Genomic DNA, 24,871 nt, shown 5'->3' on the forward strand with positions numbered 1-24,871 from the left:
CAGGCTTAACCTGCCTCAAATGACAAGCTTTGTGTGCTGCTGCTGCTGCTCTTCTGTGGCCACCATCTTCTACTCTGCTCTCCACCCCCACCCCACCTGCTCACTTTCCCCACCTGCAGCACTGGCGGTTCCCTGTGCTGCTATGGTGAAATAATGGAACTAAGTTTAATTGGTGTAATGGTCGGATCCCTCCTGCCTCCCTGCCGGCTGTTAAATCTATTAAATTTAGTTCCATTATTTCAGAGCATCAGGGCAGAGAGCTGCAAGAGGAGTCAACAGCACAGCATCCGGAGCTGCAACCAACTCTTCAAAGAGCTGCAAGCAGCTCCAGAGCTGCAGGTTGTTGACTTCTGGTATATATTGTTTATATTAAAGCCCTTTGAAATTTGACATGCTGATTGAAAAATATGCTGACACTAATCTACAATACAGCTGAATAATGCCATTATTGCTTAACGATGGAAAAATGCTCACTATCCATGTTCTAGCTACTGGAGGAGGCTAGAAAGTGGAGCAGGGGGTGGGGGGAGGAGGTAGCTCAACAGTTAGAGCACTAGCCTTGTAAATCCAGGGCTGAGAGTTCAGCCCTTAAGGGAGCCCTTCAAGGGTCTGGGCAGGTCAGATTTAAAAAAGTAAAAAAGCTGCCAGGAATGGTGATGGTCCTGCTGTGATTGCAGGGAACTGGACTTTTGATGACCTCTCAAGGTCCCTTCCAGTTCTAGGAGATATATATATCTCCATTTGTAACTGGAGCCCTGTGAGGATACAGATGTCTGTACAGAGAGACATCAATATCTGCTGATCCTCAGGGCTCTACTCCCAAAAGACACTGCAGCCAATGAATAAGAGTGTGGTCCCATTACTCCTGGGAGCAAGCACTCTATATCTGCAGCTTTTCCCAGCCATGTGGATATATTGCCCCTTGCATTGCCATCAGCAGGGCTATAGGACTTCAGACAGGAGAGAGATCATGGTTTGGGGGTGGTACAGCTGCTCAGCAAGGAGGAGCTGCCAGTGAAGGATGCTGGCTCCTGGGAGCTTTCCATTGGTCACAGTGTCTCTTGGGAGCAGAACCTTGCAGATCAATGGATACCAATGTCTCTCTGTGGATATCCACAACCTCAGGTAGACATTTATATCCACACAAGTTTCTAAGTATACCCCTTTTGAAGTACACCCATTTGACTTTTGCAGAAATCCTTGTTTTTTTCCCCTCAAGGCAGAACTGCAAGAAGGAAATACTTTATACTATTCAATCAACAACATTTTCTATTTATATTTAGAACTTTTTTATTATACATCCACAAATACTTTAATTTATTTGGAAAATTGATGAGGCTGCTAAAGAGATGCATTTAAGGTTACATCTGCTTTGTAAAATGGGATCCCACTTAGTAGGTAAGAGGTAAAGATAATTATATGTGTGACTAGACTTCAGGTATAACCATATCAAAGAACTTGAGGATGGTTCTACCTGAAATCTAGTCAGCTCTGTAGTTCTTTTCCTCTTATGCATTAACCATCCTCTCTACCCCCTTTTTGTGAGCTTTTTTCTAATAAAATGCACACAAGCATGATTTTGCACTAATTAGATCTGTAGTAGATCAGAAGTCGCTAGTTCTCAGGATTGCAACACAGTTGCATCCTTTTGATAAAATTAAATACATAGTGTTGCTTTCAAAGTCAACCTTGATTTTCATTTTAAATGAAATTTTCACATTTCTAAGGGTTTTGGTTTTAATTTGAGACAACCACAAGATACAGTGTCCTATGGGTTTGCAGTCATTTTGTTGAATCCTATGGGCGTAAACTAGTACTGGTCTGATTCTACCAGAAATGAATCTGTTACAGAAATCATATAATCTCTGCTTTTACGGAGTCTATAAATAGAGGGGCTATGACTCTATGCAAGGCAACCAAAATTTACTATCACCTTGTTTGTGGTTCAGTTGAGCTATCAGTAGTATTATACTGTGGGGATGGGAAACCCCCAGCCCATGATCTGGATCTCTGGATCTGTACCCTGAGGCTCGGGGCTCCCCTCCATGGAATCCAGCCCGCAGCAGGGTAGGGGGTTTGCAGTCCTGAGCCGTGCCATCTGGATCAGGACATGGATCATGGCTCTGCTGCGTTGGGTGTAGGGAGAGCAGGAAGTGGCTTTTGTCTCCGTAGCCACTCGCTGCTGTTCCACTAGGCACGGGAAGGAAGGGGATCAGCAGCAGCCTTGGCAGCCTGCCCAGAAGCTTCCTCCTGCTGCCCTGGCCAGAATTCCCCAGTGGAGGCCAGGGGCTCAGAAACCATGTGTGCTGGGTTGAGCAGATAAGCTTGCACACTTGTCGCCCAGACCCTGTTCCACTTGACTACATCTGCAATCCCTCCTATCCAGACCCCTACTTCTTTCCTGCACTCTCCACCACACCCTGACCCTTCCCTCCTGGACCCTGCACCACAAATCTTCCATCCCCTCCTGCCAGACCTCACAAGCCTGTCTAGCACCCTTCCCCACTCAGACTCACCACCCTGCAAAACCCTCACCCCCACCCTGACCCCTCCCTTCCAGACCTCACACCCCAAACCCTCCTGCCTTTGTCTTCCTACCAAGACCCTCACCCACAGCCTGCTTCTGTACCCCCCCCCCGGCTCTCTAAATCAGCCTACTCCTGTACCACCTCCCATCCTGATTTGTCTACTGGTCAGCGGCCCCTGAACCAGAAAAGTTTCCCAACTCCTGCATTATAGGAACAGCCTCAGTTGATGTGGTAGACTTGTTGGACATTGACACATTGAGTTCATAATTTATGTATGCTTTTTTTTTTTGTCCTCTTGTTTAGGTCTTGGCATGGTGACACCAGTGAATGACCTCAGAGGGTCAGATTCCATTGCTTATGAGAAAGGGGAGAAATTGCTGCGTTGTAAATTGGCAGCTTTCTACAGACTAGCAGATCTCTTTGGGTGGTCGCAGCTTATATACAATCATATAACAGTGAGTATTGAATCAACATATGGCTGAACAATTGTTCAATAGATATTTTTCCCCCTCTTTCCAACCCTCCTTATTGATGGCAACAGAAATGAAGTGGTATTGAAAACAGTATAATAGTGAAGAGATTCATCATGGCATGTCAGGAATTAAGAATAGAACAGCCTGGATGTCAGCCAGTTTAGCTTGAATAGAGTCTTAAGAGACTGTACACCAAAGTCCTCATGATGAAACAATTACCACCACCATCCCTGCCCCCACCCTCCAGGCTCAAGCATTCAATGGTTTAAATACAACAAATAATTTTTATTTACCCTTTAGTAGGCAAGTTTTTAGAGTTCTTTTTCAATATGAAAAATGCCTGTTTTTTTGTAGTAATTTTTAATTAAATGTGATAAAAATGTCTGTGGTATGGGGGTGGGCACTTCAATAATTTGGCCCCTGCTCTTCTGTGATGTTAATGAAGGAGGTGTGGTATCTGTGATGGAGGTTGGGTGCAGAAGGAAGCTTGGGGTAGGGTATTGGGGTACAGGAGAGGGTATGAGGTGTAGGAAGGAGTTTGGGTGAAGGAGGGGGTCATGACCTAGGGCAGAGAATTGGGGAGGAAGGGTCTGGGAGTGGGTATGGGCTCAGAAGTGGATTCTGACTTGGAAGAGGGGCATAGGAGGGGGTGCAGGGTCTTGGAGGGGCTTGTGTCCTGGGCCAGAAGTGTGTGGGTTTGGCTTGTGACCTAGGGCAGGAGTTGGAGTGCAGTGTCTGGGAGAGGGAATGGGTGTAGGAGCAGGGGTACAGACAGTATGGGATATGTGGGATGGGTGGGGGGGGGCAGAAGGTCAGGGGAGGGTGGGGCTGGGGTGCTAGAGCCAGAAACTGGCTGGGAGGTGCTTACCTAGGCAGTCCTGGCCTGCAGCCCTGAACCCGACCACTGAGAGTTATGAGATTGTGCTGGGGGTAGGGGCAGCCTACACACTCTTAGCCCCACTCCCAGACTTGCAGCTGGTCTTAGAGAAACACATGGCCCCCACAGGCAGCTGCTTTGAGTGAGGGGCAGGGCAGGCAAGGGGCCTGTATGAAGCTCCTGCTAGGCTTTGGCTGCCTGTGGGCCATATTTTAACTGCCCCTGTTTATAGTAATAACTCTTTCTGAGAATCAGAGCCCTGGTACATTTGATCTTAGAGTACTTCTCTGACAGAAGGTGTTAAGCGATCTTCGTTGTGACTGAGTGAGTAATTACTGGCATTCATCATAATAGCACTTGACAGAATGACTGGCAGTGCAGGGAGGTTTCATGATTCAAATGAGAAGCTGAAATGGGTGTCATGCTTAAAGTCACAGCTGCGCTAAGAAACTCAGTCTATTGTCTTCCTAACAGAGCTGAATTGTGCATCGATATTCCAAATGTGAAGTTATTTTCTGGCATACGACAGTGGCCGCCCTTAAATGTTTTCATTTGGTTTATATGATTGTTAGTATTTCATAATATTTACTATTACGTATCTAAGATCTGTGGCACACACTTTGGAAAAAACTGGTGGCTCTTGCCCAGCCATGACACAACCAGTAAAGGTCATAAATAAGGGAACAGCTTTGTTGAAAGGCAACAGTGATGTTAATAACTTTGTCTAGTTTCTTGTTAAAAAAATATAAACATCTTAACAGTTTTGTTAACAATTTTTTATATGCCAGCAAATCACTGCATAGGTAAGTAGGCAGAACTAATATTTTAAAGGAGACTTGAATGAAGTAAAAGGATACTTTTGAAGCAAAAAGTTTGTAAACATATCCATACTTTCTCCCATGGTTTAGCTCAGTGGTTTACTCAGAGCTCTTCCAGAGGGTACATTAACTCCATGTTTCTCAACCTTTTTATAAATTAAAAATTTTGACTTCCTCTAATTTTTTTTATTTATCCTTTTTGCACAGTCAGAAGTACAGTGGCAAGTTTATTGCCTATAGGCAGTTTCTTCCAATCAACCAGTTACAATTTAGTTGTTTAAACAAATGTGTTGCAGTGGTAGAAAAAAAATTGTGGGTCTAAACAGTGTAGTTACTGGAGGTACTTACAAGTTTTTCTTAAAAGGGTACTTTATTTAAAAAAAGGCTGAGAAACACTGGTTTAAATTGGGTATAGTAAGAGAAGCATGTATGTAAAGGCCAACATTGCTGAAGTGAGAACAAAGGCACATGAAAAGAGATACTGGCGGAGATGTTGGATCTGAGAAACAGCAATATAAGAATTTGACACGTAGCTAAATGGGGAGCTGTGGAGGTTGCTGACATTGGTACAAGAGACACCTTTGACAACAGCATTTTGGATGGATAGAGAGCAAGGTTAGTGTCAGAAGGTCCCAAGAGAGATTGAAGTATTCGAGACAAGAGATGATTCCGACATGGAAGATGTTTTTGCAATCAGCAAATTAAAAAGTAATGGTGCATGTTCAATGCCTAGATGGAAGGTGAAAAGGAGAGAGAAGAATATTTTAACGACTCTTCTCCTTCACCCCACCCTCTCCTCAGGTAATGAGGAGGATGGTAGTACTTTTGCATCCTATTAGTCTCAGTGCTATGGTAAAGTGTATATATACTGCATTTGAGGAAGGCAACAAGAACCAGTTGACAGAAGAGTCATGCCAACAAGAATTGACTCTTCAGTTGGAATTGCTACCTCCAGTTGCTCAAAAGGAGATGTGATCACTCAGTCTCAGTTAAAACAAAAAAGCAGTCCAGTAGCACTTTAAAGACTAACAAAATAATTTATTAGGTGATGAGCTTATGTGGGACAGATCCACTTCTTCAGATCACAGCCATACCAGAACAGACTCAACACTTAAGGCACAGAGAACCAAAAATAGTAATCAAGGTTGACAAATCAGAAAAATATCATCAAAGTGAGCAAATCAGAGAGTAGAGGGGCAGAAAGGTGCGGGGGGGCGGAAATCAAGAATTAGATTAAGCCAAGTATGTAAAAGAGCCCCTATAATGACCTAGAAAATTCCTATCCCAGTTCAAGTCACATGTTAATGTGTTAAATTTGAATATAAAAGAGAGTTCGGCAGCCTCTCTTTCCAAACAGCTGTGAAAATTCCTTTTCAGTAAAACAGAGACTTTCAGGTCATTAACAGAATGGCCCACTCCATTAAAGTGCTGACTGACAGGTTTGTGAATCAGGAGTGTTTTTATATCTGTTTTATGCCCATTAATTCTTTGCCTAAGAGAGTTTGAAGTCTGTCCAATATACAAAGCATCTGGGCGTTGTTGGCACATGATGGCATATACGATGTTAGTTGAGGAACATGAGAATGTACCTGTGATTCTGTGAATAACCTGGTTAGGTCCAGTGATGGTATCTCCAGAATAGATATGTGGACAAAATTGGCAATGGGCTTTGTTGCAAGCAAAAGTTCCAGGACTGGTATTCCTGCGGTATAGACTGTGGTTGTTAGTGAGAATCCTCATGAGGCTGGGAGGTCGTCTGTAGGAGAGAACAGGCCTGTCACCTAGGGCCTTCTGGAGCATGGCATCCTGATTAAGGATAGGTTGTAGGTCTTCAATAATGCAGTGGTTTTAGTTGGGGGCTGTAGGTATTGACCAGTGGTGTTCTGTTCTTGGCTTTTTTGGGCCTACCTTGGAGTTGCTGGTCTCTGGGTATTCATCTGGCCCTGTTGATTTGTTTTTTTATTTGTCTTGGTGGGTAATTCAGGTTTATGAATATTTGGTAAAGATCTTGTAGTTTTCGGTCTCTGTCAGTAGGATCAGAGCAAATGCAATTGTACCTAAGGGCTTGACTGTAAACAATGGATCTAGTTATGTGTGCAGGATGGAAGCTAGAAGCGCCATCCGTAATTGTACCTCCGGTGTCGATGGGGCAGGCACCAGCCCAGGCACTGTCATTGACTCAAGTGTAGGGAGTGGTAACATCAACATTTGTGCCTCCTTTTGGGGGGTGTTCTGGCCAGCTAGTGCCTATGCCAGCTCCGCTTACGGTGCCCCCCCAGTTTGCCCATAATTTCCATGGGGGCCAAGTGCCAGATCAGGTCACTATTGCCCTTCCTCTCCAAATGGAGGTGCAAGTGCTATCATTTTCTTCCTCCCCAGATGAAGCGGTGGCAGGCTCATCAGCTTCACCTATATTGGAGGATGGCAGGTGAGTGGCCTCCTTAGGTGAGTGGCCTAAAACAGCTCCTTAGGCGAGTGGTCTAAAACTTGGAGGAGCATGTGAAGGAGGTCCGGGATGAAACAGCCCCTGTCACGACATTTTGTCTTCTGCAGGCCTCACCAGGGTGGCTCTGCCCATAATCAAAACAATTGCCACTACAGCTAAAACAGTTTGGTGAATCCCTGCTTCCGGCATTCTTATGGCCTGTAGGCATGAGAGACGGTACTTTGTCCCATCCCAGGACAATGAACATTTGTTCATGCACCTCCCCCTCCACCTGACTCCCTCGTAGTGGACACTGCTACCTGTAGAGAGTGTCAAGGGTTCCAGGCCCCTCCTCAGAAAAATAGAGAAGCTAAACAATTGAACCTCTGTGGGAGGAAGGTCTATTCAACAGGAGGTTGTGATTAAGCATTGCTAATCAGCCTGCTCTAGTTAACAGGTATGCCTGTAATACAGTCAACACCCTGTCTAGGTTCCCTGGGATGGTGCCACCTGAAGCTAAGCAGACTTCACAGCTGTGGTGCATTGGATGCTGCGGACGCTGCCATGATGGTGGCCTCTGGAGTGGCAGTGCTCAGGGGGGCTTGGTTGCAGGTTTCCGGCCTGCATCATGAAGTCCAGGAGATGATCCACGATCTCCCCTTTGATGGCCCTACACTATTTTCAGCTAAGACAGAAGAAAGACTGCATAGTCTGAAAGACTCTAGGGCCACCCCTCCTCTCCTTGGGCTTGCATACACCTGCCAACCAATGTAGGCATTTTAACCTCCGTTCTCGGCAAAAACAGTTTCTGCATCTGCAAAGGGATGGCAGTAGAAGGTGGAACAGGTCGGGCAGGTACCGTTCAGGCCATCAACCTCAAGGCCACCAAAAGGGCACATAGGGGGCCAAGCCTCAGTTTTGATGGCATGGTTGGGAGTGTTGGGTCAATCTCACCCAGTCCAGCATCCCCACTTTTTTCATTCTGCCTATCTTCCTTTTACCATACATAGTGCAGCATCACCACAGACTGGTGGGTTTGGCATATGGTAAAGAGGGGATACTCCATTCAGTTCTCTTCCCAACCCCTTTCCCTGTCCTCCTTCAGGGACCCCTCTCATGAGATCCTGTTACGGCAGGAATTGCAATTCCTCCTGGGTTCTGGGGCCATAGAAGAAGCCCCTCCCAGGTTCAGGGGACAAGGGTTTTATTCCTGGTATTTCCTAATTCTGAAACCAAAGTGGGGGCTTGAGACCCATTCTGGACCTAAGATGTCTCAACAAGGTCATAAAAAAGATAACATTTTGTATGATATCCCTGAGTCTCATACTCCTGATGCTGGAGCAGGGGAATTGGTTTGCGGCTGTCAACTTACAGGACACATTTCCATATTTCAGTCTACCCTCCTCACAGGAGGGTCTCAGGTTTATGGCAGATGGGGAACCATTATCTGTTCACAGTGCTACCTTTCGGTCTGTCTGTGGCCCCGAGGGTCTTCACCAAATGCATGGCAGCACACCTACGCAGGCAAGGCGTGCAGTTGTTCCCATACCTGAACAACTAGCTAGTCAAGGGTCATTCCAGGGTGCAGGTGATTCAGCATGTACAGTTGATCCATCAAACCTTTGTAAGCCTCAGCCTCTTGATCAATGAGGCAAAGTTGGTTTTGGTCCTGTCTGTCAGTAGAGTTTGTAGGGGTGTGACAGGACACCAGATGTGCCAGGGCATTCCTGCTGGATGACAGGTTCAGGTCCATGGGGGACATCATCTGAGATATCCTGGCAGGTCCCATCATGACAGCCTGGTGCTGCCTGCGTTTGCTGTGGTCTCGTGACAGCATGCACCTTCATGGTACAGCACGCCAGGTTAAGGATGTGTCCTCAACAGCTATGGCTGTCATCGACGTATCGCCCTGTAAGTAACAGTTCTTCTTCGAGTGTCCCCGTGGGTGCTCCACATTAGGTGTCGGGCTCGCCCGGCGCCGCAGATCGGATCTTCCAAGCAGTTTCTGCCGGACCGCGCATGCGCCGGTGCGCACCGCTCCCCCGCGCGCTCCCGGCCATGTGCGCGATCCGGTCCCCGCCAGTTCCTCTTAACCGCCGTCGGCTGCAGACGGAATCCAACTAGGCTAAGGCCAAGTAGTGTATTCAACGACTTTATCTGTTTTTTCTTAAAGTTTTTTTTCAGGCACTTAGGCTACTATAAGCTAGCCGGTTGTTATTTTGTTAAAAAAAAAAAAAAAACAACAACGAACAAGCTAGGAGAGGGACAGCTCAGGCAGTCCCAGTAACAAGCGCCGGAGGCCAGGAGCTAGGGCTATCAGCCCTCCTGCTAAGGCAGGCCATCGGACGGGGAAAACGGCACAAAGAAGGTGCTAAGTACCCACTTAAAAACTCAGACTCATCAACAATGTCCTCTTCAGGCTTTAAAAAAAAAAAAAAAAAAAAAAAATGCTGCTTCTTGATAAGGCCCTCCAGCCAGAAGCGCCGGAGCGGCCGCAGCAGGAGGGACCCTCCGGGGCCCTTAAAAGGAAAGCTGCCTCCCTCACTCCATCAGCGCAGAAACGGAGGAAAGTATCTCCAGCCCGATCCCTGCCGGCAGCAACAGCGAGCGGGACGGGAGGAGCAAGCAGCCCCCAGCCGCAGCAACAGCTGATCGGCGGCGGCACGGAGAGCCACGTGGAAACGGCTCAGCCTCCGATACTCAGCCAGCCACCCCGCACCGCAGGCAGGGCGGTGGCTAAGCAAACGCCGGTACCGGCGGCACCGCAGGCAGCGGCACCGACCCCCGGGGAACCGGCGGTGCAGAGCGCGCAGGCACGTAGCCTGCCGGCACCGGAGGACACCGCACATGCGGCATCGCCCTCAAGCGTGCCGAGCTCGGTGCGGACGGGGCCGGAATCCCCTGTATGCTCCCCAGCCCGATCCCTGCCGGCAGCAGCGGCGAGCGGGACGGGAGGAGCGAGCAGCCCCCAGCCGCAGCAACAGCTGATCGGCGGCGGCACGGAGAGCCACGTGGAAGCGGCTCAGCCTCTGATAATCAGCCAGCCACCCCGCACCGCAGGCAGGGCGGCGGCTAAACAAGCGCCGGTACCGGCGGCACCGCGGGCAACGGCACCGACCCCCGGGGAACCGGCGGTGCAGAGCGCGCAGGCACGTAGCCTGCCGGCACTGGAGGACACCGCACATGCGGCACCGCCCTTGAGCGTGCCGAGCTCGGTGCGGACGCCGGAATGCCCTGTATGCCCCCCAGCCCGATCCCTGCCAGCAGCAACAGCGAGCGGGACGGGAGGAGCGAGCAGCCCCCAGCCGCAGCAACAGCTGATCGGCGGCGGCACGGAGAGCCACGTGCAAGCGGCTCACCCTTCGATAATCAGCCAGCCGCCCCGCACCGCAGGCAGGGCGGCGGCTAAACAAGCGCCGGTACCACCGACCCCCGGAAAACCGGCGGTGCAGAGCACGCAGGCACGCAGCCTGCCAGCACCGAAGGACACCGCATGTGCAGCACCGACTTCGAGTGTGCCGAGCTCGGTGCGGACGGGGCCGGGATCCCCTGTATGTCAGGGGCGGAGTTACCTCCTCAAGGGAGGGGGAAGACTGCACACAAGAGGAGGCATTGCAGCCCCTCTCCGCACAGGGCTGTGGAGTTGGTTTCTCACAGCCCTCCGCTATGTTGCAGACTCCAACTAGAAGGCAGGGGTCCCCCCCCCTTGGCCTACCCGAAGCCCCCTTCTCCATTTCTGCAACCAGCCTCACCCTGGCTGGGACCACCTCCACCCTTCCTGGGATTTGAACCGCTGGACTATTAGGCAAAGTCGCTCTCTCCGGGGTCTCGACGGTCTCCCTCCCCCAGACGCAAAGGGTATGCACCAAGGGAGTGGTCTAGGTCACCTTCCCAAGACCAGTGCTTATACTGCCATGGTTGCCCCTACCACGCAGGGCATAGACACCATCGGCAATCTACTAGGGAAAGATCCCTACGAACGATCTCGTACCCCCGAGGGCAATTGCGACCGGGGACAGAGACTTAAGCATCTCAGGGGGGACTGGTTATGGAACCCCGAGATTTTTTCCTCGCACACCTCTAGTGAGAGGGTGTACCATCATCAGCAGGAACTGGAAGGGTCCAGAGAGACGTACCCCAGCGGTTCCTCGCTTTCCTCCCCGAATGAGGCTACGGCCCCGGGGGGCGTCCATCCTCCGGACGATCTCAAACAGTTCCAAGAGCTGTTTTATGAGGGTGGCCTTCATGCAAGGCTTCCAGACAGCAAAGGTGCAAGAGCAACACCATAAGCTCCTCAAAAATCCTGAGACCTCCGGCCTCCTCCAAAATAGCAATACCGCTAATGACGCAATCTTGGAGTCTGCCACTATGATATGGCAGACTCCTGCGACTATTCCGCCTGTCCACAAAAGAGCGGGGGGAAAAAAAAAAAAAAAAAAATACTTCGTGCCCACAAAGGGCATGGAGTTCCTGTTCAGCCACCCACAACCAAATTCTTTGGTGGTGGAGTCGTCGCAACGTGGGGGAATAGACAAACATGCCAAAAAGCTAGAGCTGTTGGGCAGAAAGGTCTACTCCTCCTCCACGCTACTGTTGCCAATGGCAAATTACGCAGCGCATCTAGCGAACCATAATTTCGACAACCACATTAGGTTGACCTCCCTCATGGACTCGCTTCCAGAGGGCACGAAACCAGTGCTCAAGGCCATCATCCGACCATTTTATAACCAGTGGCAAAGGATCACCACAGACAAATGGGTGCTGGAGATCATAGCCACGGGGTACGCTATCCCCTCCCAGTTGCTCCCACCGCCATGACCTCCACCCGGGGCCCCACCTCCAGGAGACCTCCCATGTAGCGAGGCTCAAGCAGGAGGTAGACCATCTCATGCTCGTACGGGCAGTGGAAAGAGTGCCGGAGCAACTGCAAGGAAGAGGGTTCTACTCGAGGTACTTCCTCACGGGGAGGCCCATCTTAGATTTTCGAGGCCTCACCGGTACCTGCGCAAGCAACGTTTTCGGATGATCACAAACGCCTCCATCCTTACGGCACTAGACGATGGAGATTGGTTCGCAGCCCTCGACTTACAAGGTCCTACCGTTTGGGCTCTCCTCAGCCCCCAGAGTCTTCACCAAGACCTTGGCAGTGGTGTCAGCCTAGCTGCACAGACAGGGGGTATTTATATTCCAGTATCTGAATGACTGCCTACTCAAAGGGGCCTCTAAGGAGGAGGTACTACGCATAATATGTGTCACAGCAGGCACATTCTCTTCGCTCGGCCTGCTTATCAATCTCACAATATCAAAGACAGACCCCACACAGGACATAGAGTTCGTAGGGGCACGCATAAATTCTATTACAGCGAGGGCGTATCTACCAGAGACTCGCTTTCGGGCCATCGGCTCCCTCGCGCAAGGCTTCACCTTCAGCCCTATGGTGCCGGTTCTGACGTGCTTACAGCCGCTGGGCCACATGGCAGCAGCGACGTTTCGTAGAACAGAACGCCAGGTTACACATGCGCAGCATGCAGCATTGGCTGGCGAGCGTATACAAACCGGCAGCACACACTGTTCACAGGATGGCGTCTCCCACAACGGAGGTGCGCAAATCCCTGCAGTGGTGGGTAAACCCCGAGAACCTGCTAACAAGGGTACCCTTCCACCAACCACACGTATTGGTTTTTCTTACTACAGATGCCCCCCTCATAGGGTGGGGAGCACACATGGGCGAAGAGGTGACGCAAGGGCTGTGGTCCTCTATGGAGCAGTCACTGCACACAAATATACTGGAGCTCAAAGCAGTGTTCAACGCCTGCAGACACTTTCGAGACCAACTGAAAGGCAAGGTAGTCGGGATCAGTACAGACGATACCTCCACCATGTTTTATATAAATCGGCAAGGAGGAGCTCGGTCCCGTGCCTTATGTGTAGAAGCAGTCCGGTTGTGGAACTGCTGCATCGCCAACAATGTAACCTTGAAAGCCTCGTATTTACCAGGCGCTCGCAATGTGAAGGCAGACCAGCTGAGCAGGCGTTTCGCACTCACGCACGAGTGGCAGATCCGTCCCGATCTGCTGCAACCGATTTTTCCACGCATGGGGTTTTTCCCCAGATAGACCCTGTTTGCTACTCAGCACAACAAGAAGTGCCCACGATTCTGCTCCAGGGCAGGACTGGGACGGGGGTCCCTGAGGGATGCCTTCGCGATCTCATGGAGGGGCCCCCTGCTTTACGCTTTCCCTCCCACAGTGCTCATCCACAAAGTGTTGCAGAAAGCCAGGAGGGAAGGAACCTGAATGATCCCGATAATCCCAACGTGGGATCGACAGCAATGGTTCCCCCTATTCCTGCGCATGTCGGACCGGCCACCGATGTCCCCTCCGGTGGCGTGGGATCTGCTCACGCAAGCCCAGGGGTCCATAGTGCATCCGCACCCCCAAAGCCTGCGACTACAAACGTGGTTAATCCATGGCTCAGCTCCCTAGAGAGCACATGTACGGAGGAAGTGCAGCAAGTCCTAGAAAGTAGCAGGAGGACTTCCGCCAGGAAGACCTTCAAGCAGAAATGGACTCGCTTTACGGCATGGTGTTCTACCAAACAGCTAGCCCCCTTTCGGTGCCTATGGCTGTGATATTAGAGTATTTACTGGACCTCAAGAGAGGAGGACTCTCGCTATCCTCGTTTCAGGTCCACCTGGCCGTCATTTTGGCATTCAGACACGAAGAGGAAGGGCACACGGTGTTCGCCCATCCCATGGTTACCAGGTTCTTCAAAGGGCTGGTAAGCCTATACCCCCCTCAGAAACCGCTTCCACCTCTGTGGAACTTGGACCTGGTGCTTAATGCGAAAAGGGGACCACCGTTTGAGCCTTTGGCCACGGTTTCCCTCCGCCTCCTTATGATGAAGACGACCTTTCTTCTCGCAATCACGTCAGCTCGCAGGGTGAGCAAGCTTGAGGCAGTTATGGCAACGCCGCCCTGCGCTGTTTTTCCAAGGAGGCGGTAACCATACGGCTGCATCCAGCCTTTGTTCCTAAAGTTTCTTTCTGAGTTTCATACTAACGAACCTATTGTTTACCCTTGTTTATCCAAAGCCTCATAACTCTAACAAAGAGGCGCGCCTACACCTCCTGGACGTGAGCAGGCGCTAGCTTTCTATATGGACAGGACCAAGTCCTTCCGGAGAACGGATAGGCTCCTAGTCTCTATCGCTCCCAAATCAAAAGGAGAATGTCTCTCTTCGCAGAGAATCTCTAAGCACATCGTATCTTGCATAAAAATGTGCTACAAACTCAAAAAGACTCCTTTACTGGCCACGCCCAGGGCTCATTCCACTAGGGCGGTGGCAGCATCAACAGCCTTTTTTTCAAGGGCGTTGCGCTAAAAGACATTTGCAGAGTGGCGACCTGGTCATCCTGTGACACCTTCGCCAAACATTACGCCCTTCACAGGGTATTCCAAGAGGATACCCGTCTCTCGGCAGCGGTCCTCTCGGGGACAAGCTGCACATAATCCGATTACCCACCTCCTATCTTGGGTTACTGCTGGGTAGTCACCTAATGTGGAGCACCCACGGGGACACTCGAAGAAGAAAGAAAGGTTACTCACCGTAGTAACGGTGGTTCTTCGAGATGTGTCCCCGTGGGTGCTCCACTACCCGCCCATCCTCCCCGCTCCGGATCTCTGTTTAGTGTTTTGCAGGAGCATCCGAGGCGGTTGGTCAAGGAACTGGCGGGGACCGGATCGCGCACATGGCCGGGAGCGCGCGGGGGAGCGGTGCGCACCGGCGCATGCGCGGTCCGGCAGAAACTGCTTGGAAGATCCGATCTGCGGCGCCGGGCGAGCCCGACACCTAATGTGGAGCACCCACGGGGACACATCTCGAAGAACCACCGTTACTACGGTGAGTAACCTTTCTTTTAGACTTGGTGGTTACGGTGCCGACATGGACTTTGAGAACAACAAGAAGTCCTGTGGCACCTTATAGACTAACAGATACTTTGGAGCATAAGCTTTAATGGGCAAAGACACGCTTCATCAGATGCGTGGGCGGGGTGGGGGGTGTTTGGAGGAGTATTTAAAGAGTGGGGTCCCAGTAAAAGGGAGTGGCAGAGCTGACAAGGTCAGTCAGGACAGAAATGGTCTATTATCAGTAGTAGAGATCAAGAGAGGAGAAAAACAAGTCGGATGAGTTGGGGGGGATGTGGCCCATTGTCAGATTCTAATGTGGAGGTATGAACTTCCAGGGCAGAGGAACTGTTTTTGTAAGGAACCAGCCGCTCCCAGTCTCTGTTTAGTCCTTGGTTGGTGGTGTCAAATTTGCAAATGAATTGCAGCTCTGAGATTTCTCTCTCCATTTTATTTTTGAAATTATTTTGTTGTAGGACTGCTACTTTTAAATCTGTTACTGAGTGTCCAGGGAGATTGAAATGTTCTCCTACAGGTTTGTGTATGTTGCCATTCCTGATGTCTGATTTATGTCCGTTTATTCTTTTATGTAAAGACTGTCCAGTTTGGCCAGTGTAAATTGCAGTGGGGCATTGCTGGCACATGATGGCATATATTATATTGATAGATGTGCAGGTAAAGAAGCCCCTGATGGTATGGTTGATGTTAGGTCCTGTGATGATATTGCTGGTGTAGATATGTGAGCAGAGTTGGCAGCGAGGTTTGTTGCAGGGATTGGTTCCAGGTTTAGTGTGATTGTGTTGTGGTCTATTGTTGCTGGTGGGAATTTGTTTAAGGTTGGCAGATAAGTCAATTCTAACTACACAAGTGCTGTAGCTAGAAACAGCTTATCTACAATTGCCTTACCGGCCTAGTGTAGACCAAGCCTAAGTCGGGGAACTCTCCACTTACAGGGTGTGTCTACATGACAGAATTTGGTTGACATGAACTGGGGTTTTGTCAACAAAACTCATGAAATGTCCACACTACAAATGCATTCTGTCAAACTGTCGATGGAACGCAGCAGTTTTCTCGGGAGAGTTAAGTCGCTCCCATAAGAAGCATGACACCTCTGTCAACAGATTCTTTTAACAAAAATAAGTGTAGGTGCTCTGGGGGGCCCTTTGTTGACAGAGAGGGCTTTCAGTTCACTGGGCAGTCCTGTTTTCAGAACTTCCACTTGGCTGTTCTGTTGACAGAGGGCCGGGCGGTCTGGCTACTCTGTCAACAGAGAGCGCCGACAGGGGGAGCCTCTATTAGGTGTGGCTGCATACTGTCAGCAGAGATTCTGTTGGGAAATATGTCCTGACAGTAACTTCTGTCGACAAAACTCTGCAGTGTAGACCCGGCCGCAAAGATCTGGCAAAGGCAGCTGCACTGCCTGTTGTCATAGATGCATCCACCAATATCCTGGTATAAAGTGGGAGGAAGGATTATATTGGGGTGCATTCCAAAGGCAGTGCGTAGGCTGGGGAAAGAGTAGGAGTGGCAGAGTAGAGCTTTGCTGCACCCAGTCCTGCACTAACATAAGTTAGGGCTGCTTCATGCAGCTCTAGCTTGCCCTAGGGCTAGGCAACTGTGAATCAGGGAGTTGGAGAACCAACCCTGTTTTTTCAGAAGCCTCAATACAAGAGAGAGAAATATGACAGTAAACAGATTTACAAGCCTAGTATTGTCCAATAGGTGTTGATAAGGGATGTACTCAAATTGTTAGACTATTATAGGGAGTATTTACTAGTCACATCAAGGGTTTACTTTTGTGGAAAACGAAGACATTTAAATTAGAACCTCTGACTTATGAACATCTTGGGAATAGAAGTTGTGCAGAACTCTGAATAAAACATGATTGTTCTTTCAGAAGTTTACAATTGAACGTTGATTTAATGCAGCTTAGAAACTTTGCAGCAGAAGAATGATGCTTTGAACCATCTTAATTTACATGAACCGAGCACAGATAGTTTCCTACTTTGTCAGTGTTTTAAACTTCCCTTTTTTAATAGTTTAAAACAGTATCAGGCTATATTTACTTGGGTTTGGTTGGGAGTATTTTGATCTCTACTGTTGCCTGATTGTGTATTTCTAGTTCCAAATGAGCTGTGTGGTTGCCTTGTCAGTTTGTAACTCTGGGGTTCTGTTTCTATCCTGATAAAAATCAGTAACTAGCTAGAGAGGAAAAAACCCACTAAGTATCTGAAAAAAATTTGATTATAAATGTCCAAATACTATCAATAGACATAACAAAATATCACTTTAAACCATTAAAGGTGACAAAACTTTTTCCACAGCATTGGACTCAAAAGATGAGTGTTTGCAGTTTGGTTTTCTACTTACATTTCTACTTATATTGGAATCAGACTCCTTCCCGCTAACCCCACTCTGCCAATATAGAACCATTCCTATTAAGTTGCTTCAAACTAATTTATCACATCTCAAAATTAAACTATTTCCAGTACAGCAGTATATCCAGATCTGAAGAAGTGGGTCTGCCCCACGAAAGCTCATCACTTTATAAATTATTTTATTAGTCTTTAAAGTGCTACATGACTGCTTGTTTGTTTTATCAAAATTAAACTGTATTTCATGGGCATTTTTTATGAGAGAGAGTAATTTTTCGTTCCCCTCTTTAAGACTATCCTTGAAGTTTACTTAAGTGACATTGCTGAGGTAGGGGGAGAGAGAGAAATTTTGTTTCGATAACTTTCACTTTTCTGTGACATTCAAGGCCAGATCTTGGTCTTGCCAATCAGGATTTTCTCCTAAAATTCCATTTTTCTTAATACCATAATTTCTTTTACTGGTTTTTTGAATTCTGTGTAAGTAAATAATTTTATGGCTTGTACTAGGGGGAATAGGGCGAATTAAATGGTGAGAACATATAGAATAATATTTCTACCACTCATACAAAATACTGATCTGAAGATGACCATAAAAGCTTGACTTATTAGCAGAATATGAATGGTTCCGTGTAAAGGACTCCTTTCTCTATTGGTTTGATGTGTAACCACATCAAAGGTTCACTCTTTATCCATTGAAAGAAGTGTCATTATTTTGAAAGATTGGTTTAACATGTTGAAAATGGCCTTCAAAAAGCTATTAGTAAAACAATTACCATAACAAAAAAAACTAGTAGGGCTATTGTGCAAATAGGCACAGAAGTGGTTGGGTTGAGACTCTTTATTTCTTACCTGACTTTTTAGTAAATCGCCTTATTATCTTTATGGATCTTTGTGTTACTGGATGCATGTGCCTTACAGAGTTGGTTTAGAGGTTACACATTTTTTTTCCACTTAAACTTTACACTAAATGAGTACTATAAATTATAGTCTTAATATTGTACTTTCAGTAACGTTGTATAAGAACAAAGGAGACAGAAGCGACTGCAACAACTACTGTGGAATCTCCCTCCTAAGCGTCACTGGTAAACTGTTCGCTCGCATCATCCTTGGCAGACTCCAGAAGGTTGCTGAGAGGGTGTACCCTGAATCGCAGTGCGGATTCCGCGCAGAGAGGTCTACCGTTGACATGGTCTTCTCTCTAAGGCAGCTGCAGGAGAAGTGCAGGGAGCAGAGAAAGCCACTCTACATAGCCTTCATCGACCTGACCAAGGCCTTTGACTTGGTCAGCAGGGATGGTCTGTTCAAACTGCTCCACAAGATAGGCTGTCCTCCACGGTTACTCAAGATGATCCAGTCGTTCCACGAAGACATGAGAGGAACCATCCAATATGACGGCACATTATCGGATGCTTTCAGAATCAGGAGTGGCGTCAAACAAGGATGCGTGCTTGCTCCGACATTGTTCGGGATCTTCTTCGCACTCCTCCTGAAGCATGCCTTTGGATCTTCAACAGAGGGCATCTTGCTGCACACAAGATCTGATAGGAAACTGTTTAATCTTGCAAGGCTGAAAGCTAAGTCTAAGGTGCGAAAAGTCCTCATCACAGACTTGCTGTTCGCAGACGATGCTGCTGTAGTGTCTCACACAGAAGACCAGCTTCAGAAACTGCTGGATCAGTTCTCCAAAGCACACAAGGACTTTGGGCTTACAATCAGCCTAAAGAAGACAAACGTACTCGGTCAGGATGTTGCTGAATCCCCATCAATCAGCATTGACAACTATACGTTAGAGGTCGTCCACGAGTTCGTTTACCTCAGGTCCACCATCACTGACACCCTGTCATTGGACACTGAGCTAAATAGGAGGATCGGAAAAGCGGCCACAACTCTGTCCAGACTCAGCAAGAGAGTGTGGAATAACAACAAGCTGTACACTCACACCAAATGCAAGTGTACAGAGCCTGCATCCTCAGCACCCTCCTTTATGGCAGCGAGACTTGGACCCTGTATGCCCGCCAGGAAAAGAGGCTGAACGTCTTCCACTTGTGCTGCCTCAGGCGCATCCTTGGAATATCATGGAAGGACAGAGTGACCAACACCGCCGTCCTCGAGCAAGCTGGAATCCCAACCATGCACACCCTCCTCAGGCAGCATCGACTCCGCTGGCTTGGCCACGTCCACAGGATGAATGATGGAAGGATTCCAAAAAGACATCCTGTATGGTGAGCTAGCCTCTGGCAAAAGACCTCCCGGACGCCCCCAGTTGCGCTACAAAGATGTCTGCAAGAGAGACCTCAGAGAGGTAGACATCGAGCTGGACAACTGGGAAGAACAATTGGACGACTGCAGCAGATGGAGGCAGGGGTTACACAAGGGCCTTCAGAAGGGCAAGCTGAAGATCAGACAGCTAGCAGAGGAGAAGCGAGCACACAGAAAGCACAATGAGGACTTGCCAGACACCCACTACATCTGCAAGAGATGCAGCAAGGACTGTCACTCTCGTGTGGGTCTTCATAGTCAGAATAGACGCTGTAAATGAAGTCCTCAATTGAAACTTTAAAGGGCGCGATCCATAGTCTATGGAGACTGAAGGATGCCTACTACTACTACTGGTAAATTTAGCAGCTGGCCTTGCTGGACACTACACATGTGAAGAAGAGGAATTCCTTTGACCTGCAGATCTCCACTGGGATGTTTGATTTGGATTGCTGTGCAGAAGGATAAACACTGATTGAACAAACTTTATCAATTAAATTAACAAGATAACAACATGGTACATGGACAAGTGGGATTGCTTCAGACTTGAAAAGACCATACCTCTCCTTATATGTCTGGGTCACTAGAGGTTAAGCTAATAGCCAGGCTTAAATCACCATATGATGACTGATTTACAGAATATGTCTACTCTAAAAGTTGCTGTACTTGAGCAATGACATCTATGGAGCTGAAACTTTAAATTAGAGGATATTCATTGTATCCTAAAATATGGAGAAATCTCCATCATTCTTGACCCATTGGGATGAGAGAGAGGCTAGAATACTTTCTTGATTCTTTTGTCCTTTTGTGGGAGGAATTTGGGAATGGTAATTGTATGTGACAGGTGATGCTTTTGGGACTAGGTTCTCTGTTACTATTCAACATGCAGGGCACTACGTTCAGTTTCAGTCCCAGTTGAAGTCCCATTTGGACATTGATTCAGGGTGGGTTTTTTTCCCCATTTTTCTAAAAGCTAAAATTAGTATGAAATCTGCTATCCCTCCGTTTCCCCTTCTCCCCAGAAAAATCCCTTGTATAATGTAACAGTCCATTGGTCAATCCGTTTGCTAATTTAAAATCTAAAACCCATTTTGGAGTATACAGTTAGTCAACTTTATGCAAACACATGGCTCACTAATCAAGAAATACACTGGAGGGTGATGGGGATTAAACAAAACAAGCAAGTATGATCTCTAAGGATTTAATTTCTTTTGTACTGTGATTTGTAGGTATATTCATTGCTTGGCACCAACCTTATTTGTTTTATGTATTGCCTTCAGTAAATGTTTCAAATAAAGGACAAGCTATTCGTTTTGAAATGCCTGTGGCTAGACCTGAGGAAGATTGATTTCTCAGGCATCGGTCTTCCAACAACTGGAGTATGTATGAGCTCATCATATGTATGTGCATTAAGGCATGTGCAGATGTGTACCACCACTAGAAACACATGCTGCCAAATGTGGGTGGCTGTGGACACCTGAATCTTTTCTGTGTGGCTGCCTCAGCTTACAGAGGACACTGGATGAGCTATTCATTTCTGGAAGCAGACAACAATAATGTCTAGTGTTAGTAAACCTTTGGTCTCTTTTCATAGGAAGCCCAGTCTGCGTACAAAGAACTGAAAATGTGACTGCTCAGTTTTCTCTGTTTCAGATTGAGTGCCCTGCATTATACTGTTGGCCTTATTCTTAGCTGTATAATTCTTCCAACACACCTATGAACAACAGTCTGACTCTCTCAACCCCTTTCCCCCAACACCAAAAAAAGAATAACTTTATGTGGAATCCCCCTGACTGTCTCAGTGAAAGTCTGGATTTCTACATACAGTGCTTCCACAACCCTGCTCAGACTGACATTATATGCATACAATACCAAATGAGACACAATCTCAACTATGCTGAACTCTATGCTGTCCAGAGTCTCAAAAATAACCCAGACATTATAATCAAACCAGCTGACAAAGGGGGTGCTGTTCGCATCATGAATAAATGGGACTATGAACAGGAGGCATCCAGACAACTCTCCAACACCAAATTTTACAGACCTCTCTCCTCTGATCACACATTGGAATTCCAAAAGAAATTACAACAGCTATTTAAGGAACTCCCTGCTGCTGCTTGGAAATCTGATTCACTCAGAAACACCATCTGAGTCCCAGCCTGGATTATTCTATTTACTTCCCAGAATCCACAAACCTGCAAACCCTGGACGCTCTATCGTTTTGGGTATTGGCACACTTCCCACCAGCCTGTCCAGTTACGTGGACTCCCTGCTCAAACTCTATGCCACCAACACACCTAGCTATCTCTGAGATACCACTGACTTCCTAAGGAAATTACAAAACATCGGAAAAGTTCTTGACAACACCATCCTTGCCACAATGGATGTAGAGGCTCTGTACACTAATATTCCACACAAAGATGGATTACAAGCAATCAGGAATACCGTCCCTGAGGTCACCACAGCCAGTCTGGTGTCTGATCTCTAACTTTGTTCTCACCGACAATTATCTCCGATGTGGGGACAATTTATACCTCCAGATTAGTGGAACTGCTATGGGCACCCTCATGGCCTCACAATATGCTAATATATTTATGGCTGATCTGGAACAATTCCTCAGCTCTCGTCCCCTGTTACACCTACTTTACTTACGATAGATCGATGAAATCTTTATGATCTGGACCCATGGTGTAGAGACTCTGGAAGAATTCCTAAGGAGACTTCAACAATCTGCACTCCACCATCAACTTATGCCTTGACCTATTCCACACAAGAGAGACATTTCCTGGACACTACAGTACAAATCAAGGATGGCCTGATCGGTACCACATTCTACTGGAAACCCTCTGATTGTTGTACTTACCTACATACTTCTAGCTTCCATCCTGTACACACAACTAGATCCATTGTGTACAGTCAAGCCCTTAGGTACAGTTGCATTTGTTCTGATCCTACTGATGGAGACCAAAAACTACAAGATCTTTACCAAAGATTCATAAATCTGAATTGCCCACCAGGAGAAATAAAAGAACAAATTGACAGGGCCAGACAAATACCCAGAGACTAGCAACTCCAAGATAGGCCCAAAAAAGCCAAGAACAGAACACCACTGGTCATTACCTACAGCCCCCAACTCAAACCACTGCAACACATTATTAAAGACCTACAACCTATCCTTTAATCAGGATGCCACACTCCAGAAGGCCCTATGTGACAGGCCTGTTCTCTCCTACAGACAACCTCCCAACCTTATGAGGATTCTCACCAACAACCACAAACTATACCACAGGAATACTAATCCTGGAACTTTTCCTTGCAATAGGCCCATTGACAACTTTGTCCACATATCTATTCTGGAGATACCATTACTGGACCTAACCAGGTTATTTCTTATGTTCCTCAACTAACATCCATATATGCCATCATGTGCCAGCAATGCCCAGATGCTTTGTATATTGGACAGACTTCAAACTCTCTTAGGCAAAGAATTAATGGGCATAAAACAGACATTAAAACATTCCGGATTCACAAACCTGTGAGCAAGCACTTTTATGGAGTGGGCCATTCTGTTAATGACCTGAAAGCCTCTGTTTTACTGAAAAGGAATTTTCACAAAAGTTTGGAAAGCGAAGCTGTTGAACTCTCTTTTGTATTCAAATTCGACACATTAACACATGGTTTGAACTGAGATGGCTATGTTCTAGCTCATTATAGGGGCTCTTTTACATACTTTGCTCTCTGATTTGCTCACCTTGATAATAATTTTTCTGATTTGTCAACCTTGATTACTATTTTCGGTTCTCTGTGCCTTAAATATTCAGTCTGTTATGGTATGGTGGTGATCTGAAGAAGTGGGTCTGTCCACAAAAGCTCATCACCTAATAAATTATTTTGTTAGTCTTTAAATTGCTACTGGACTGCTTTTTTGTTTTGATGTAAGACTGTGACTGTTTTTCCCAAGATGTTCAAAATCTTTAATTAGTTGCTTAAATTTCCACAAGTCTTCTGTTTTATAATCCCACATTTTGTATGACAGACAAAGGTTTTCCTAGGTATTAACACTGTGACAACTGTGATTCCCCAAAACTGTTTCTCCCCATATGGTATTAGGAAACCATTCTATCCAGGTGGTTGTTCCTTGTTGTAGGATATGGGCACCCCATTGGCATCATATCTTGTACCTTGATCTTCCAAGAGCCAGACAGACTGTAGCCTGGGCCTCCCTGTGGCCTTATTAAACATGAACTATTTGGAAGTATACTGTGGCTTAATAAATTATTTAAGTTACAGTGAATATGGCATGGCTATTACTTTATGCTTATGAAATATGTACATCTCCCATGTTTGACAACTGTGTTTATAATTTTTTTGTGTGGCATACATTCTAGGGCTTATAAAACAGAATATGAAGTTGAAACATTACAAGATTTAGCTTTCACTCTTTTTCTTTTGTTCTTAGGCCAGAGTAAGTTCTGAGCAAGAACACTTCCTCATTGTACCTTTTGGACTTCTTTATAGTGAGGTTACTGCATCCAGTCTGGTAGGTGTTTATTTCTGTTTCTATACCAACACAAAATGATACAAACATCTAAGTTATGTCTAGTATATATGTATGTTAAATATAGATAACCATGTTATAGGAAATATTCCAAGTTATTTTCTGCTTAGTCACATGGCCGGAACAGTTTTGTTACATATGTTTTTTTTTAAAAGCATTTAACTGATTTCAGTGTTCTTCATGTTAGAAACAAGTTTTTCTCTTTTTAGGGGAAATAAGATTTCAAATGTTAAGTATAAAGTCTTGGTCTTTAGTGTTTTTTCATACACTAAAATCTATGTTATTCTACATTTTAAATTGAAGTTTTAATTACACAAAAACTTCATGAGACTGAGATTGGGGAATTCTGAGTTCTAATCCTTTAATCAGATTCGTTCCTTGAAGAATTCATGTTGGGGACCTTGGGCAAATTCTGCAATCTCTCTTCCTCAATTTCCTCACATACTTTACAGTACCTGTTTTGTAGGCTAATATATATAATATATATTTATAGCTAAATGATAGTGCAGTGATTTCATGACATGAAGTACTAAATATTTCCTTTGCTGCCTTTAATTATGGATTACAGAAAGACAATAGGTTTGTATTAACACAGTGTATTCCCTTTTACAGATTTGTGTAAAAAAATAAACAATAGGGTATAACAACAGGCCT

General features: G+C 46.7%; 1 protein-coding gene across 16 annotated transcripts in view; it reads left to right on the forward strand.

The window, feature by feature from the left end:
- Positions 1 to 24,871, forward strand: part of ADD1 (adducin 1) — a 102,444-nt gene that overhangs the window by 38,213 nt on the left and 39,360 nt on the right. For all 16 annotated transcript variants that reach the window (XM_074992369.1, XM_074992375.1, XM_074992370.1 and 13 more), the window contains exons 4-5: positions 2,832 to 2,983; positions 24,119 to 24,199. In XM_074992369.1, coding sequence (XP_074848470.1) covers positions 2,832 to 2,983; positions 24,119 to 24,199 — 233 coding nt within the window. The remainder of the gene's footprint in view (positions 1 to 2,831; positions 2,984 to 24,118; positions 24,200 to 24,871) is intronic.

Source organism: Carettochelys insculpta, chromosome 4, assembly GCF_033958435.1.
Source record: "Carettochelys insculpta isolate YL-2023 chromosome 4, ASM3395843v1, whole genome shotgun sequence".
Lineage (NCBI taxonomy): Eukaryota > Metazoa > Chordata > Testudines > Carettochelyidae > Carettochelys > Carettochelys insculpta.